We start from the raw sequence: 12415 nt of genomic DNA on the forward strand, positions 1-12415 counted from the left end.
CCTTTTCATTGAGACTGAAAAGCATCAGGCAGACTGGGCCACCAAGATGGAGTCACAGACGCAGTTTTTCATATTCCTGATCCTCTGGATGTCTGGTGAGACATTGAAGACTATTAGAATATCATCAAAATAGTTCATTTGTAAAGAAACAGCTCTTTACTATAGGAATCCAATTATATGCAGGCAATGCCATTAGAAAAGTCATTTTTGATTATAACATTTGTATCAGGAACTCTTTGAATGTATATGTGTATACTAATGGTCTGTTTCTGGTTGCAGGTGCTGAAGCGAACATTGTGATGACCCAGTCTCCTGAATTCATGTCCACATCTGTAGGAGAGAGGATCACCCTAAGCTGCAAGTCCAGTCAGAATGTGGGTACTGCTATAGCTTGGTACCAACAGAAATCGGGGCAGCCTCCTAAATTGCTAATCTACTCTGCATCATCTCGATACACTGGGGTTCCTGATCGCTTCACAGGCAGTGGATCTGGGACAGATTTCACTTTCAGCATCAGCAGTGTGCAGGCAGAAGACCTGGCAGTTTATTACTGTCAGCAGTATAGCAGCTATCCTCCCACAGTGCTTCAGCCTCCAACACAAACCTCCTTGAGAGTCTCACCAACTGCCTGCACCACACACAGCCCTGGGCCTGCATACTTCCTTATTCTGCCTGAATTCTGCCATGCATGACTGATTGATTCAGCCTTCAGTAGAAAATTAATCAAGAGATAGCCTCCATTCTTCCATAGATTTAGCAAAACTGGTGTTTATAGATAAAAAGGAGAAGCCAAGTTAAGAGATTTAGGTATGTTTTTTTTCAATGGGTTTATATGTTACAATCAAGAAGCATCAGTTAAGCTTACAGTGTCATGGCTGGCTAGATATCTCTTTGTTATGCCTTCAGGCCATGATTAATCTGTATAAAAATAGTATAGAATTCAAAATCCTTTGCAAAGAACACATCATCTTGAGATTATTAGTTTAGATTAAGATTCCTCAAGGTTTGGTAAATGAATTCTATCAGAAAATTGTCCATTTCATTTAGATTTTCAAATTCTGTGGTGTATAGGCTTTTGAAGTTAGACCCAATGATTTCGTGAATTTCCTCAAGGTCTGTCGTTATGTCCCCCTTTTTGTTTCTAATATTGCTGATTTGCGTAGTTTTTCTCTGCCTTTTAGTTAGTTTGGCTAAGGATTTGTCTATCTTGTTGATTTTCTCAATGAACCGTTGATTCTCTGAATTGTTTTTTTTTCATATACTAAGGAGTTTAATGTTGTAATAATAGATTGCTGTATAAATATGAAATATCTGGATTGCTGTATCAGCACAAAGAAAGATAAGGAACTCTGGGCAACTGCTCATATGGTATGCTTTGTTATATATATCTGTGTCTCCTTCAAATATGCATCTGATTTTTTAAATTTATTTGTCACAATTTATCCACTTTGTATCCAGCTATGTCCTACTCCCTCATCTCCTCCAAAATACACCCTCCCTTCCTTTTCTCCTCCTACACCCCTGAGTCAGTCCACTGATAGGTTTGGCCCTCATAACCTACCATCTGACCAAAGCCTATCAGGTCTCATCAGGACTGGCTGCATTTTCTTACTCTGTGGCATGGTAAGGCTGCTCTCCCCACAGAGGAGGTGATCAAAGGGTAGCCACTGAGTTCATGTCATAGTGATCCCCTGTTCCCCTAACTAGGGAACCCACTTGGAGACTGAGCTCCCATGATCTACATCTGTGCAGGGGTTTTAGGTTATCTATATGCATGGACTGTGGTTGGAATGTCAGTCTCAGAAATGACCCCTGGACCCAGATTTCTGTTGTTCTGTACAATTCCTTCTAACAGGTTTAGTGTGTCTGGTGTTATGTTGAGGTCTTCAATGCACTTAGAATTTAGTTTTGTGCAGGGTGATAAGTATGGATCTATTTGTATTTTTCCATATGTAGCTATCCAGTTAGACCAGCACCATTTGTTGAAGATGCTATCTTTTTACATTGTATAGTTTTGGTATCTTTGTCAAAAATCAGGTGTCCATAGGTGTGTGGGTTTATTTCTGGGTCTTCTATTCGATTCCATTGATCCACCAGTCTTTTTCTATATGAGCACAGTGACATTTTCATTTAGTTGGTCTATATTACAGCTTGAGATCAAGAATAGTGATACCTCCAAAAGATCTTTTATTGTACAGCTTTGTTTTAGTTATTCTGGGTTTCTTGTTATTCCACATAAAATGGAGAATTTTCTTTCAAGGTCTTTCAAGAATTGTGTTGGTCAAATCAATGAAAGACCTCACAGAAATCCAGACATATTAAATCAGTTAGAAGAAAAAGTGGGGAAGAGCCTAGAACTCATTGGCACAGGAAATAACTTCTTGAACAGAACACCAATAGCATAGGTTCTAAGATGAACAATTAATAAATGGGACCTCATGAAACTGAGAAGGTTCTGTAAAGCAAAGGTCACTGTCCTCAGAACAAAACAACAGACTACAGACTGGGGAAGTATCTTCACCAACCCTATATCTGACAGAGGGCTAATATCCAGAATATATAAAGAACTAAAGAATTTAGAAATGACAAAATCAAGTTATCGAATTAAAAAATTGGGTACAGAGGTAAACAGAGAATTCTCTTTAGAGGAATATATAATAACAGAGAAACACTTAAAGAAATGCTCAGCATCCTTAGTCATCTAGGAATTGCAAATCAAAACAACCCCGAGATTTCAACTCATACCCATCAGAATGGCTAAGAGTAACAACACATGCTGGAGAGGATATGGAGAAAGGGGAACCCTAGTGCACTGCTGGTGGGAATGTAAACTTGCACAGCCAGTTTGGAAATCAATCTGGCTCTTTCTCAGACAATTAGGAATAGCGTTTCCTCATGATCCAGTTATACCACTCCTAGGGCATATATCCAAAATATACTCAAGTACACAACAAAGACATTTGCTCATCCATATTCATAGCAACTTTATTTGTAATAGCCAGAATCTGGAAACAACTCAGACGTCCCTCAGCAGAGGAATGAATACAGAAATTGTGGTACATTTACACACTGGAATACTCCTCAGCAATTTAAAACAAGGAAATCATGAAATTTGCAGGCAAATGGTGGGATCTAGAAAAAATCATTGGCGTGAAGTATGAGGGAAGGAGGGTGGGATTGGGAGGGAATGAGGGAAGGGGCTACAGCTGGGATATAATATGAATAAATTATAATGTATTCATTATAAATTATAAATAGTCATCATGTTTCCCTGTGGGACTCATTTCCACCTGACCAATTATTTTCTCTTATTATGAGGTGAAATTAGCAAATTATACAGTTTTGTGAGAAACTCTTGAATACTGTTATTTACATGTCACTTAGTCTCTGGTAACGCTGGCTTGCTGAAAAGCACTTACTCTTCACTCTGTCTCTCCACATCCTTGGATGTGACAGGTTGTCTAGGGAAAAGGGTGATTAGGTGGGTCTCTCTCTTTTCTGGATTCAACTTCCCGAAGCTCCTCCCAGTGTGAGAAGTTGACCTTCTGTGCCCATACTGAGAGTTGCTTTCTCTTCCCTGGTTACCATCTCTGCTACTCAACTTCCAATGATTCTTTGGCTTTAGTTTCACAAATCAGAATCAGGAATGCACTCCCTATTGACACAAAAATGAAATTCTCACCTCAAAGAGGATATAAGTGATAGTTTCTTCTGGAACCAAATATGGAACCACTGATTGCTGCAAAAGAGATTCAAGTTTCCTCCAATACCATGGTCCAACCAGGCTCCAGTTTTATGTTGTTTTTTTTAGTAATTGAACAACAAGTCACAAACAGCACACTTTTCAAACAGGTTGGTGAAAACATCCTGAAAAGCAGGGTTGTCTCTGGGATTTGAGTTCAGCAGAAAGTTTCCTACAGTAGTGCAAGCATATTTAAAAGGATTTTATGTGCCACTGTGTTGACTCTGCACCTCCTAGGCTTTCTGAAGAGGCTTATGGTGGAGTGTTCTGTGGGTGCCCTATGTAACATTGCTTCAGAAACACTTTGACCACTCAAAACTAATCGAATAACAATTCATTTCACATTATGGTTCTGTTCAGTAAAAGAAACAATTTTGGTTTTTTAAAAGTAAAAAAAAAAAAAAAAAAAGTGAAAGAAGATGGCCTGGCAAAGAATAAAGGGGGAAGTTACACCCACTAGATGGCCTTTAAGCCAAATCTATAAATGTCATCAGGCACTAAAAAGGCTGAAAGGGATGAAGATGAACTGCAGATGAATGCTGGAAATACACAAAAATGGATGGACTTAATTTACTGTGAGTAAAGCAGGTTCTTCCTTTTGTCTAGTCCCAAAGTTAATTCAGGGTTAACCTGATATTATCACAGACTGCAAAATCATTCCATTGAGTCTGATTCAGAGTAAGGAGTATCTAGTCTTCTATATCATCTTGTCTCCTGATCTCAGAACTGAGGATTGTCTTCTATATCAGAACTGAGTATTGTCTCCCAGTTTGTCTCCTAAGTCACAGTACTGGAAAGAGTTATATAATTAGTTTCTTTCTAAGACACCATAAATAAAACTTTTTTTAACTTTTATTAATTACACTTTATTCATTTTGTATCCCCCCATACGCCCCTCCCTACTCCCCTCCCGGTCCCACCCTCCCCCCCTGTCCCACCCTCCCCCCCCTTTCTTCATGCATGCCCCTCCTCAAGTCCACTGATAGGGGAGGTCCTCCTCTCCTTCTTTCTGATCTTAGTCTATCAGTTCTCATCAGAAGTGGCTGCATTGTCAGGGTTCTAGATTATCTCTATGAATAGTCCTTGGTTGGAGTATGAGTCTCTGGGAAGTTCCCTGTGTTCAAATTTTCTTGTTCTGTTGCTCTCTTTGTGGAGTTCCTGTCCTGTCCAGCTCTTACTATTTCCCACTTCTTACATAAAATTCCATTCACTCTGCCTGTCAGTTGGCCATCAGGCTCAGTATCTGCTTTCACAGTCTGCATGGCAGAGGCTTTCAGAGGCTTACTAGAGCAATAAGACAGTTGAGGGAGATCAAGGGGATACAAATAAAACTTTTAACATAAATATTCCTTGGAGCTTAATAGTTTGGAGAAACACTTGAAAAATGTTATAGAGAAATGGTGGCTTGAATGAATGAAAAATTTATTCTATAGACTCATGTATTTGAGAACTTCATCCTCAAGTTAGTGGTGTTGATGGCAGGGGGAGGGAGGAGTGTGGAATTTTTAAAATGTAGAACCTTGCTGGGGGAAGTATTTCACTGTTTTGGGGTTTTGAGTGTTTATGGCCTCACCTCACCTCCAGTTCATGATTTACTTCCTGTGTTCTCGTAGAGGTTCAGATGTGCTCTCTCAGATTCCTGCTCACGTCTCTTACCACTGCACCTTCCTTGCCATATGAATACCTAGTCCTATGGAACTTTAAGCCACAATAAACTCTTCTTTAAGTTGCTTTTGATCATGGTGTTTTATCACAGCATCAGAAAATAGGTAATGCAGGAAGCATTTTATTGTATATATATAATGAATATATTATATATATATATTATATATATCCAGAGATAAGCATGCAAAAGGCATTATAAAATAAAAACAAGTGTGTAGGTCAGGCCTGTAGAAATAGGTCGTCGGTAAAGTTGTTGCTGTGCAAGGCTGAAGAACTGAGTCCAGATCCCCATCAGTCGCATCAGATGCACACCAACTATAGTGGTGCAAGCTTATAATCCCACAGCTGGAAAGGCAGAGTGACAGGAGGATTCCAGAACCTTGTTGCCCAGTAATATTAGTAAAGTCCATTCATCTTTATTTTCACTGAGTGAAGAAACGTAAAGAGATTGAAAAGATTTTTACATCGACCTCTGACTTTTATTTGTACATATATGCAATATGTATGTGTTTAAGTGTATGTGTGTACATGTGCATGTGTCTACGTATATGATATGTATTTCAGCAAAATTGAATTTTTATGCATGAAATAACTAATTTGTCCTTATATACTGTATTAGCTTTTATATCCCTGTGATAATGGTCATGAGCAAAATCAATGTGGGAAGAAAAGGGCTTATTTGGAATATATGTCTTGATTAGTCTAGCATGAGAAAAAGTCAAGGCCTGGACTCACGGTAGTAATATGGAGTCAGGAGCTGAAGCAAAGCATGGGGAATGTTGCTTACTCTCTTGCTTTCCATGGGTTGCAAGGACCAAGAATTAAATCTCACCAGCAGAACATGTTTATGCTCCAACTAAAGGTCGTTGACTTCTCCAAAGTCAGCTCTTTCATTATTATGCCAGTGAAAACAAATTGCCTGTCATGTCAATCGTGGATGGATATGGCATGAATTAGGTTTAATCACGGTGTTGAGAGGCTCTCTGATCAGAGGCTTTCTCAGAGGCCCCAATGAAAGAACAAAGAGAAAGTTTTCTGTCCTTGCCCAGGGCAGGCTTGGCAATATCCAGTCTGGATCTGGGGATTGGGGCTTTAAGGACTTAAGGATTCAGTTCTTGTGAAATGGGCTTTCCACTCTGAAGGGCTATATTATTTCATGGTATTAAAATTAAGAAATGTTCTTTAAATTTTTTATAATTATCATTTATTACAATTTATTCATTTGTATCCTGGCTGTGTCCCCATCCCTCATCTCCTTCTAATTCCACCCTCCCTCCTTCTTCTCCCTTCTGCCCCTCCTGTAGTCCACTGATAATAAATGTTCTAATAATAAAAAATAATTATTATTTACTATGAAGTTTCACGGTATTAAATAATAAAAATGGTATAAGAATAAAAGTTAAATTTATTTTAATAAAAACATATAAAAGACAAACTATTTTAATTAACAAATACTTATATATAAAGATTGAGATAACTATATGTTTACAGAATAAAATATAAAAGGTTTTTACAAGTTCTGATAGTCTAAGTAAGTTATTTAAAGTCCTAAAGAAGCTAAAGAACAAGGAGGTCTCTAGGGAAGATGCTTCATCCTCATTCAGGTCTGCTTTTCTGTGTTACTTGGTCTTTTTCCTTTGCATTTTTAAAATATTCTTTTTTTATGCATGTTTAGTGTTTTGATTATTATGTGAAAAGGAGAATTTCTTTTCTTTTTTTTAATTTTATTTTTTCTTATCAGTTACATTTTATTAACTCTGTATCCTAGCCGTGTCCCGATCCCTCATTCCCTCCCAGTCCTTCCCTCCCTCCCTCATCTCCACCGTGCCCCTTTCCAAGTCCACTGATGGGGGGGACCTCCTCTCCATTCTGATCCCATTTTATCAGGTATCTTCACGACTGGCTGCAAAGCCCTCCTCTGTGGCCTAACAGGACTGCTCCTCCCTTGGGGGTGGGGAGGCCAAAGAGCCAGTCATTGAGTTCCTGTTAGAAATAGTCCTTGTTCCCCTCACTTTGGGAAACCAATTGGTTTCTGAGCTACCACAGGCTACATCTGAGCAGAGGTTCTAGGTTATATCCATACATGGTCCTTGGTTGAATGTCAGTCTCAGAAAAAAACCTGTACCCAGATATATTTGGTCCTTGTGGACCTCCTATCCTTTCCCTGTCAGACTAACTCCCCTTCTTTCTTATGATTCCCTGTACTCTGCCAAAGGTTTGATTATGAGTCTTTGCTTTGAAAACACTGCTAGTTAGAGTCTTTCAGATGTGCTCAGTAGACTCCTGTCATACTTTCAATGCATATCCCATCTGTCTTTCTAAACAAGGATTGATCATCTTACCCCATGTCTGCTCTATTGATTATCTTTTTTAGGTATATAGATTTCATTATGTTTATCATATCTTATAGGTCTATATAAGTGAGTATATACCGTGCTTGTCTTTCTCCTTCTGAGATATTTCACTCAGAATGATCTTTTCTAGATCTCACCATTTGCCTGCAAATTTCATGATTTCCTTATTTTTCATTGCTGAGTAATATTCCATTGTGTAGAAATACCACAATTTCTGTACCCATTCTTCCGTTGATGGACATCTGGGTTGTTTCCAGGTTCTGGCTATTACAAATAAAGCTGCTATAAACATGGTTGAGCAAGTATCCCTTTTGTGTACTTGAGCAAACTTTGGGTATATACCTTGCAGTGGTATAGCTGGGTCTTGAGGAAGCACTATTCCTATTTGTCTGAGAAAGCACCAGATAGATTTCCAGAGCAGTTGTACCAGTTTACATTCCCACCAGCAGTGGAGGAGGGTTCCCCTTTCTCCACAACCTCTCCAGCATGTGTTGTCACTTGAGTTTTTCATCTTGGCCAGAGAATTTCTTTTCTAGTCCAATCTCTTTGGTGTTCTACATATTTCTTGTACCTTTATATCCATCTCTTTCTTTAGGCTAGGAAAATTTTCTTCTATAATTTTGTTGAAAATACCTTCTGAGCTTTGTCTATTTGGGGTGGTTTTTGTGCTCTTTTGTTTCTGCTTTCTCGCTAGATTATCAGAGAGTGAGCATGTTGCCTGTTTTACTGGGCTGCTCTGCTTGGTGTGTTCACAGAATGCTGGTGTTTGAGGGGAGGTGAAGAGGCATTTGGTGGAGATGGGTTCTTTTGCAGTGCTAGGGGCAACCCTGAGAATTGGAGTAAAACAGAGAGAGTGGAGTGTATTCACAGAAATCCTACCTGCTCATCTGGCCAGCATGCCTGTGGTTGAGCAAGGGGTTTTCGCCCAAGTTGGGGACTTGCACAAAGTCACAAGGGTAGGAAGGGAGGCAGGAAGTGATGGCTTGTGGGATCAAAAAGATGCATAAACATGGGGAAAGGGAGGCTGCATCTGGTGTGCTGTTGCACAGCTAAGGGCAACACTGAGAATTAGGTCTGGGGGAACAGAGAGTGAGAAGGTCCATCATCATCTTGACTGGTCTTCTGGCAGGTGTGTTCGGTCAGGATTCTTGTCTTTCTTACTAGAGTTCTTTTTTCCAGTTTTTCTTTTCTTTTCATAAATTCTTGTAAATTTGATCACATTTTAGTTAATTATTTTTGTGTGTGAGTTTGAGTGTGTGTGTGTATGTGTAGTTGCACATATTTGGGGAGGTCATAGCACAGCAATGAACTGGTCTTCTCTTTCTGCCATGTGAGTTCTAGGGATCAAACTAGTGTCTGATATCTGGTTTGATGGCAAGTGAGTTACCTTCTGAGCAATCTTGCTGCTCCTTAAAAATTTGTTGATGTTAACTCACTGTACTCAAGTGTCAGCAAAGCACTGTCTTTCAAGTATCATATACTTTCACAATATCCACTAACCTTCCTCATTTTCCCTTCCTATTCTGCTGTTATATTTTCTTGCCCTTGTGTCTCTTTCATTTTTAACTAACATACACACACACACACACACACACAGAGACAGAGAGAGAGAGAGAGAGAGAGAGAGAGAGCTTAGATAACATCTATATTTGGATAGTTCTATTGAGTAGTCTTGTTACCAATATTTTTCTTCTTTTTCTCTCCAGCCCTATGGTGTAAATATGAGACCTCAGAATACTAGGCAAAAGAAATATTTTTTTATTATTATCATTTATTACAATTTATTCAATTTTGCCCTCCTCTTTCCCCCTCCCTCATCTCCTACTAATCCCACCCTCCCTCCTTCTTCTTCTGCTATTCCCCTCCTCTAATCACTCTAATCAGTTCCTTGGGTTGAATCCAATCTTTTTATTCCTGGATACTAGCAGTCCAGTTTAAAGACCAACACAAAGCAGCAATGTAATTCAGCATGAATCAGAAGATTGTCACAAGACAGCGAAAGTCTCAAGACTTACTTGGATTGACCAGAGAATTTCTTTGGAACATTTCTCTCTGCGAGGACAAGTGTAAAAGCGTGAAGATCTGCATAGTAATGCCAATCCAAAATAAGATGAAAGGTCTATTTTTGAGCTATACTCACAACATCCAAATACTGAGTTTTGTTGTTTATGCATATGTTTTCAGAGTTAGCCATTTGATATTGGGTAATGAATTAGTGTGCTCTTTCTGGTTAGACTGTTTTGCCAACTTTCACCATTCCTTAATTACTATACTTAGGGTTGATGTCCCCTGAAACTTTTTCCCTTCCTTAATAGTGTTTTTGTTGGTGTCATCTTGTTCAGTTCATGTTATGCAGACATATTGGTGAGACTTTATGGGTGTAGCTTCTGACATTCACAGCAGACACACTCTCACAGAAAACTTCCTATTTCTCTAGTTCATACAATATTTACATCCTCACTTTCAAAATGATCTCTAAGATTTAGGTGTAGAATATTTGTGTTGTACTGTGTCATTTGTGACTTGGTTCCTGAAAGTTGCCTTTTGATAAGTTTTTCGGTTTTCTGTAAAAGTGTTCATATACTTTAAAGAGAAATTTCCTTGATGAGAAGTCATAACTGCAGTTATCTTTGGGTATAAACACCAATGATAAAATGTAGTCAGAAATTGTATGGTTTAGTAATGTTTATGTATATTCTCCTCCAATATCCATGAATTAATTAGCCCCAGGCAGTTGGATAGGTTTTCAGTATTAGGTATTATTTACCTCTTGTTGAATGGACTTTAAGTTCAATCAGAGTATGTATGTCATTATTCCACCCTTTATAATGTATACCAGTCATTATTTTGGTTCATAGGAATTTTAACGAAATTATTTTTTTAATTGTTTATTTATTTTTATTTTATGTACATCAGTGTTTTACCTACTTGTATGTGTGTATGAGGGTGTTAGATCTCCTGGAACTGGAGTTACAAAGAGTTGTGAGCTGCCATGTGTGTGCATGGGAATTGAACCCAGGTCCTTTGGAAGAGCATTCAGTGCTCTTAACCATTGAGCCATCTCTCCAGGTCCCTGGAAATGATTATTGATTCCACTCCTCATATGGAAGCTAGTATGATGCCTTCTGGTACTATGAAAGGTAGTCCTCAGGGAGTTCATATTAAGGTCACTTGAGTCTTCCAGGTCCTTTTTCCAAAGTGAAATAGGGCCTTTCCTTGGCTGATACCCAAGGGAAACAACAGTAGCTTACAATATAAAGAGAAAAATTTCTATCCACTTATAAGTGAGTGTATACCATGCTTGTCTTTTTGGGTTTGGGTTACCTCACTTAGGATGATAGTTTCTATAGTTCCATCCATTCATCTGCAAATTTCTTGATATTTTTTTTAATAGCTGAGTAGTATTTCATTGCGTAAATGTATCCCATTTTATTTATTTTTTGGTTTAGGGACATTTAGGTTGTTTCCAGTTTGGGGCTGTTACAAATAAACCTGCTATGAACACAGTTATAGGGGGGGCAGAGCCAAGATGGCAACTAGCACACACAGTTTCTAAGCGGTGGGATACCTGATCTTCTGAGTTGGAGAATGGAAGGACCCCCAACCCAGGAAAACCACGGTGAGGCTTTCTGGACAACAGGGAACATCGCAGGAGGTGAAAACTTTGGTCTCCAGTCACTCAGAGACTTGCTTGGGGAAGGAGAGAACAATCCTTTGTTCTTGCGGCACTCCCTTCCCCCAGACCTCCTTCCTCCTCGGCACAGAGGCACAGCAAACTCATCTTTCTCAGCACAGACCTAACTGCCTGGGGTATACAGCCGCTGGAGCCCAAAGAACTTTAGCGGCAGACAAAAGCCAGCAGTACATGTCCCGGAGTCCCAGATTCGTGCAGCGGCTGCACCATCCTCCCAGGGCGCAAATCTGCTAGACACCATACTAGCTCCACAGGATCGTAATCACTGACGGTACGTCCTGCCCAATCCCACAGTGACAGAGAATACGCTATATACTCACCAAAACCAGGCAGAAATGTCATACAACCTGGACACACCAGGCGCTGGGCCTCCCAAGCTTGGAGAGCACAACGAAGAGACCCCAGGACTTCCCAGAAAGCATTGGGACTAGAACCCAGTCTCCAGTTACAGCAGGACATGGCTGTGGAGCAGCACTGAACTGGCGGGGCACCACAGCCCTCCAGTTTAAGACTAACCAGGGCCAAACCAGAGAACAGAGAGCCTGTTTACCGCATCCCTGCTGAAGTGACCACCCTGAAATCTCCAGCTGCAGCAAGACCTTAGAACCTGGCAGTGACAGCAGCACAGAACTGGTGGAGCACATCAAAGAAGCAGGGTCAAACCAGAGAGCAGAAGATGGAAAGATCTCCCATGCTCATGGATTGGTAGGATTAACATTGTGAAAATGGCCATACTGCCAAAAGCAATCTACAGATTCAATGCAATTCCCATCAAAATACCAACTCAATTCTTTACAGACCTTGAAAAAAAGATTCTCAGCTTCATATGGAGAAACAAAAAACCCAGAATCTCCAAAACGATCCTGTACAACAGATCATCTGGAGGTATCTCCATTCCTGATCTCAAGCTGTACTACAGGGCAACAGTAATAAAAACTGCATGGTATTGGCATAGAAACA

General features: G+C 39.7%; 1 gene segment (V, D, J or C); it reads left to right on the forward strand.

Annotated features, from left to right (window-relative positions):
* On the forward strand, positions 1 to 692 carry LOC110542578 (immunoglobulin kappa variable 4-1-like). The segment is given in 2 exon segments: positions 1 to 95; positions 280 to 692. Coding segments are annotated over 2 exon segments (462 nt in total).
* Positions 693 to 12415: the final 11723 nt, after the last annotated feature.

The sequence above is a fragment of the Meriones unguiculatus genome, chromosome 5 (assembly GCF_030254825.1).
Source record: "Meriones unguiculatus strain TT.TT164.6M chromosome 5, Bangor_MerUng_6.1, whole genome shotgun sequence".
Lineage (NCBI taxonomy): Eukaryota > Metazoa > Chordata > Mammalia > Rodentia > Muridae > Meriones > Meriones unguiculatus.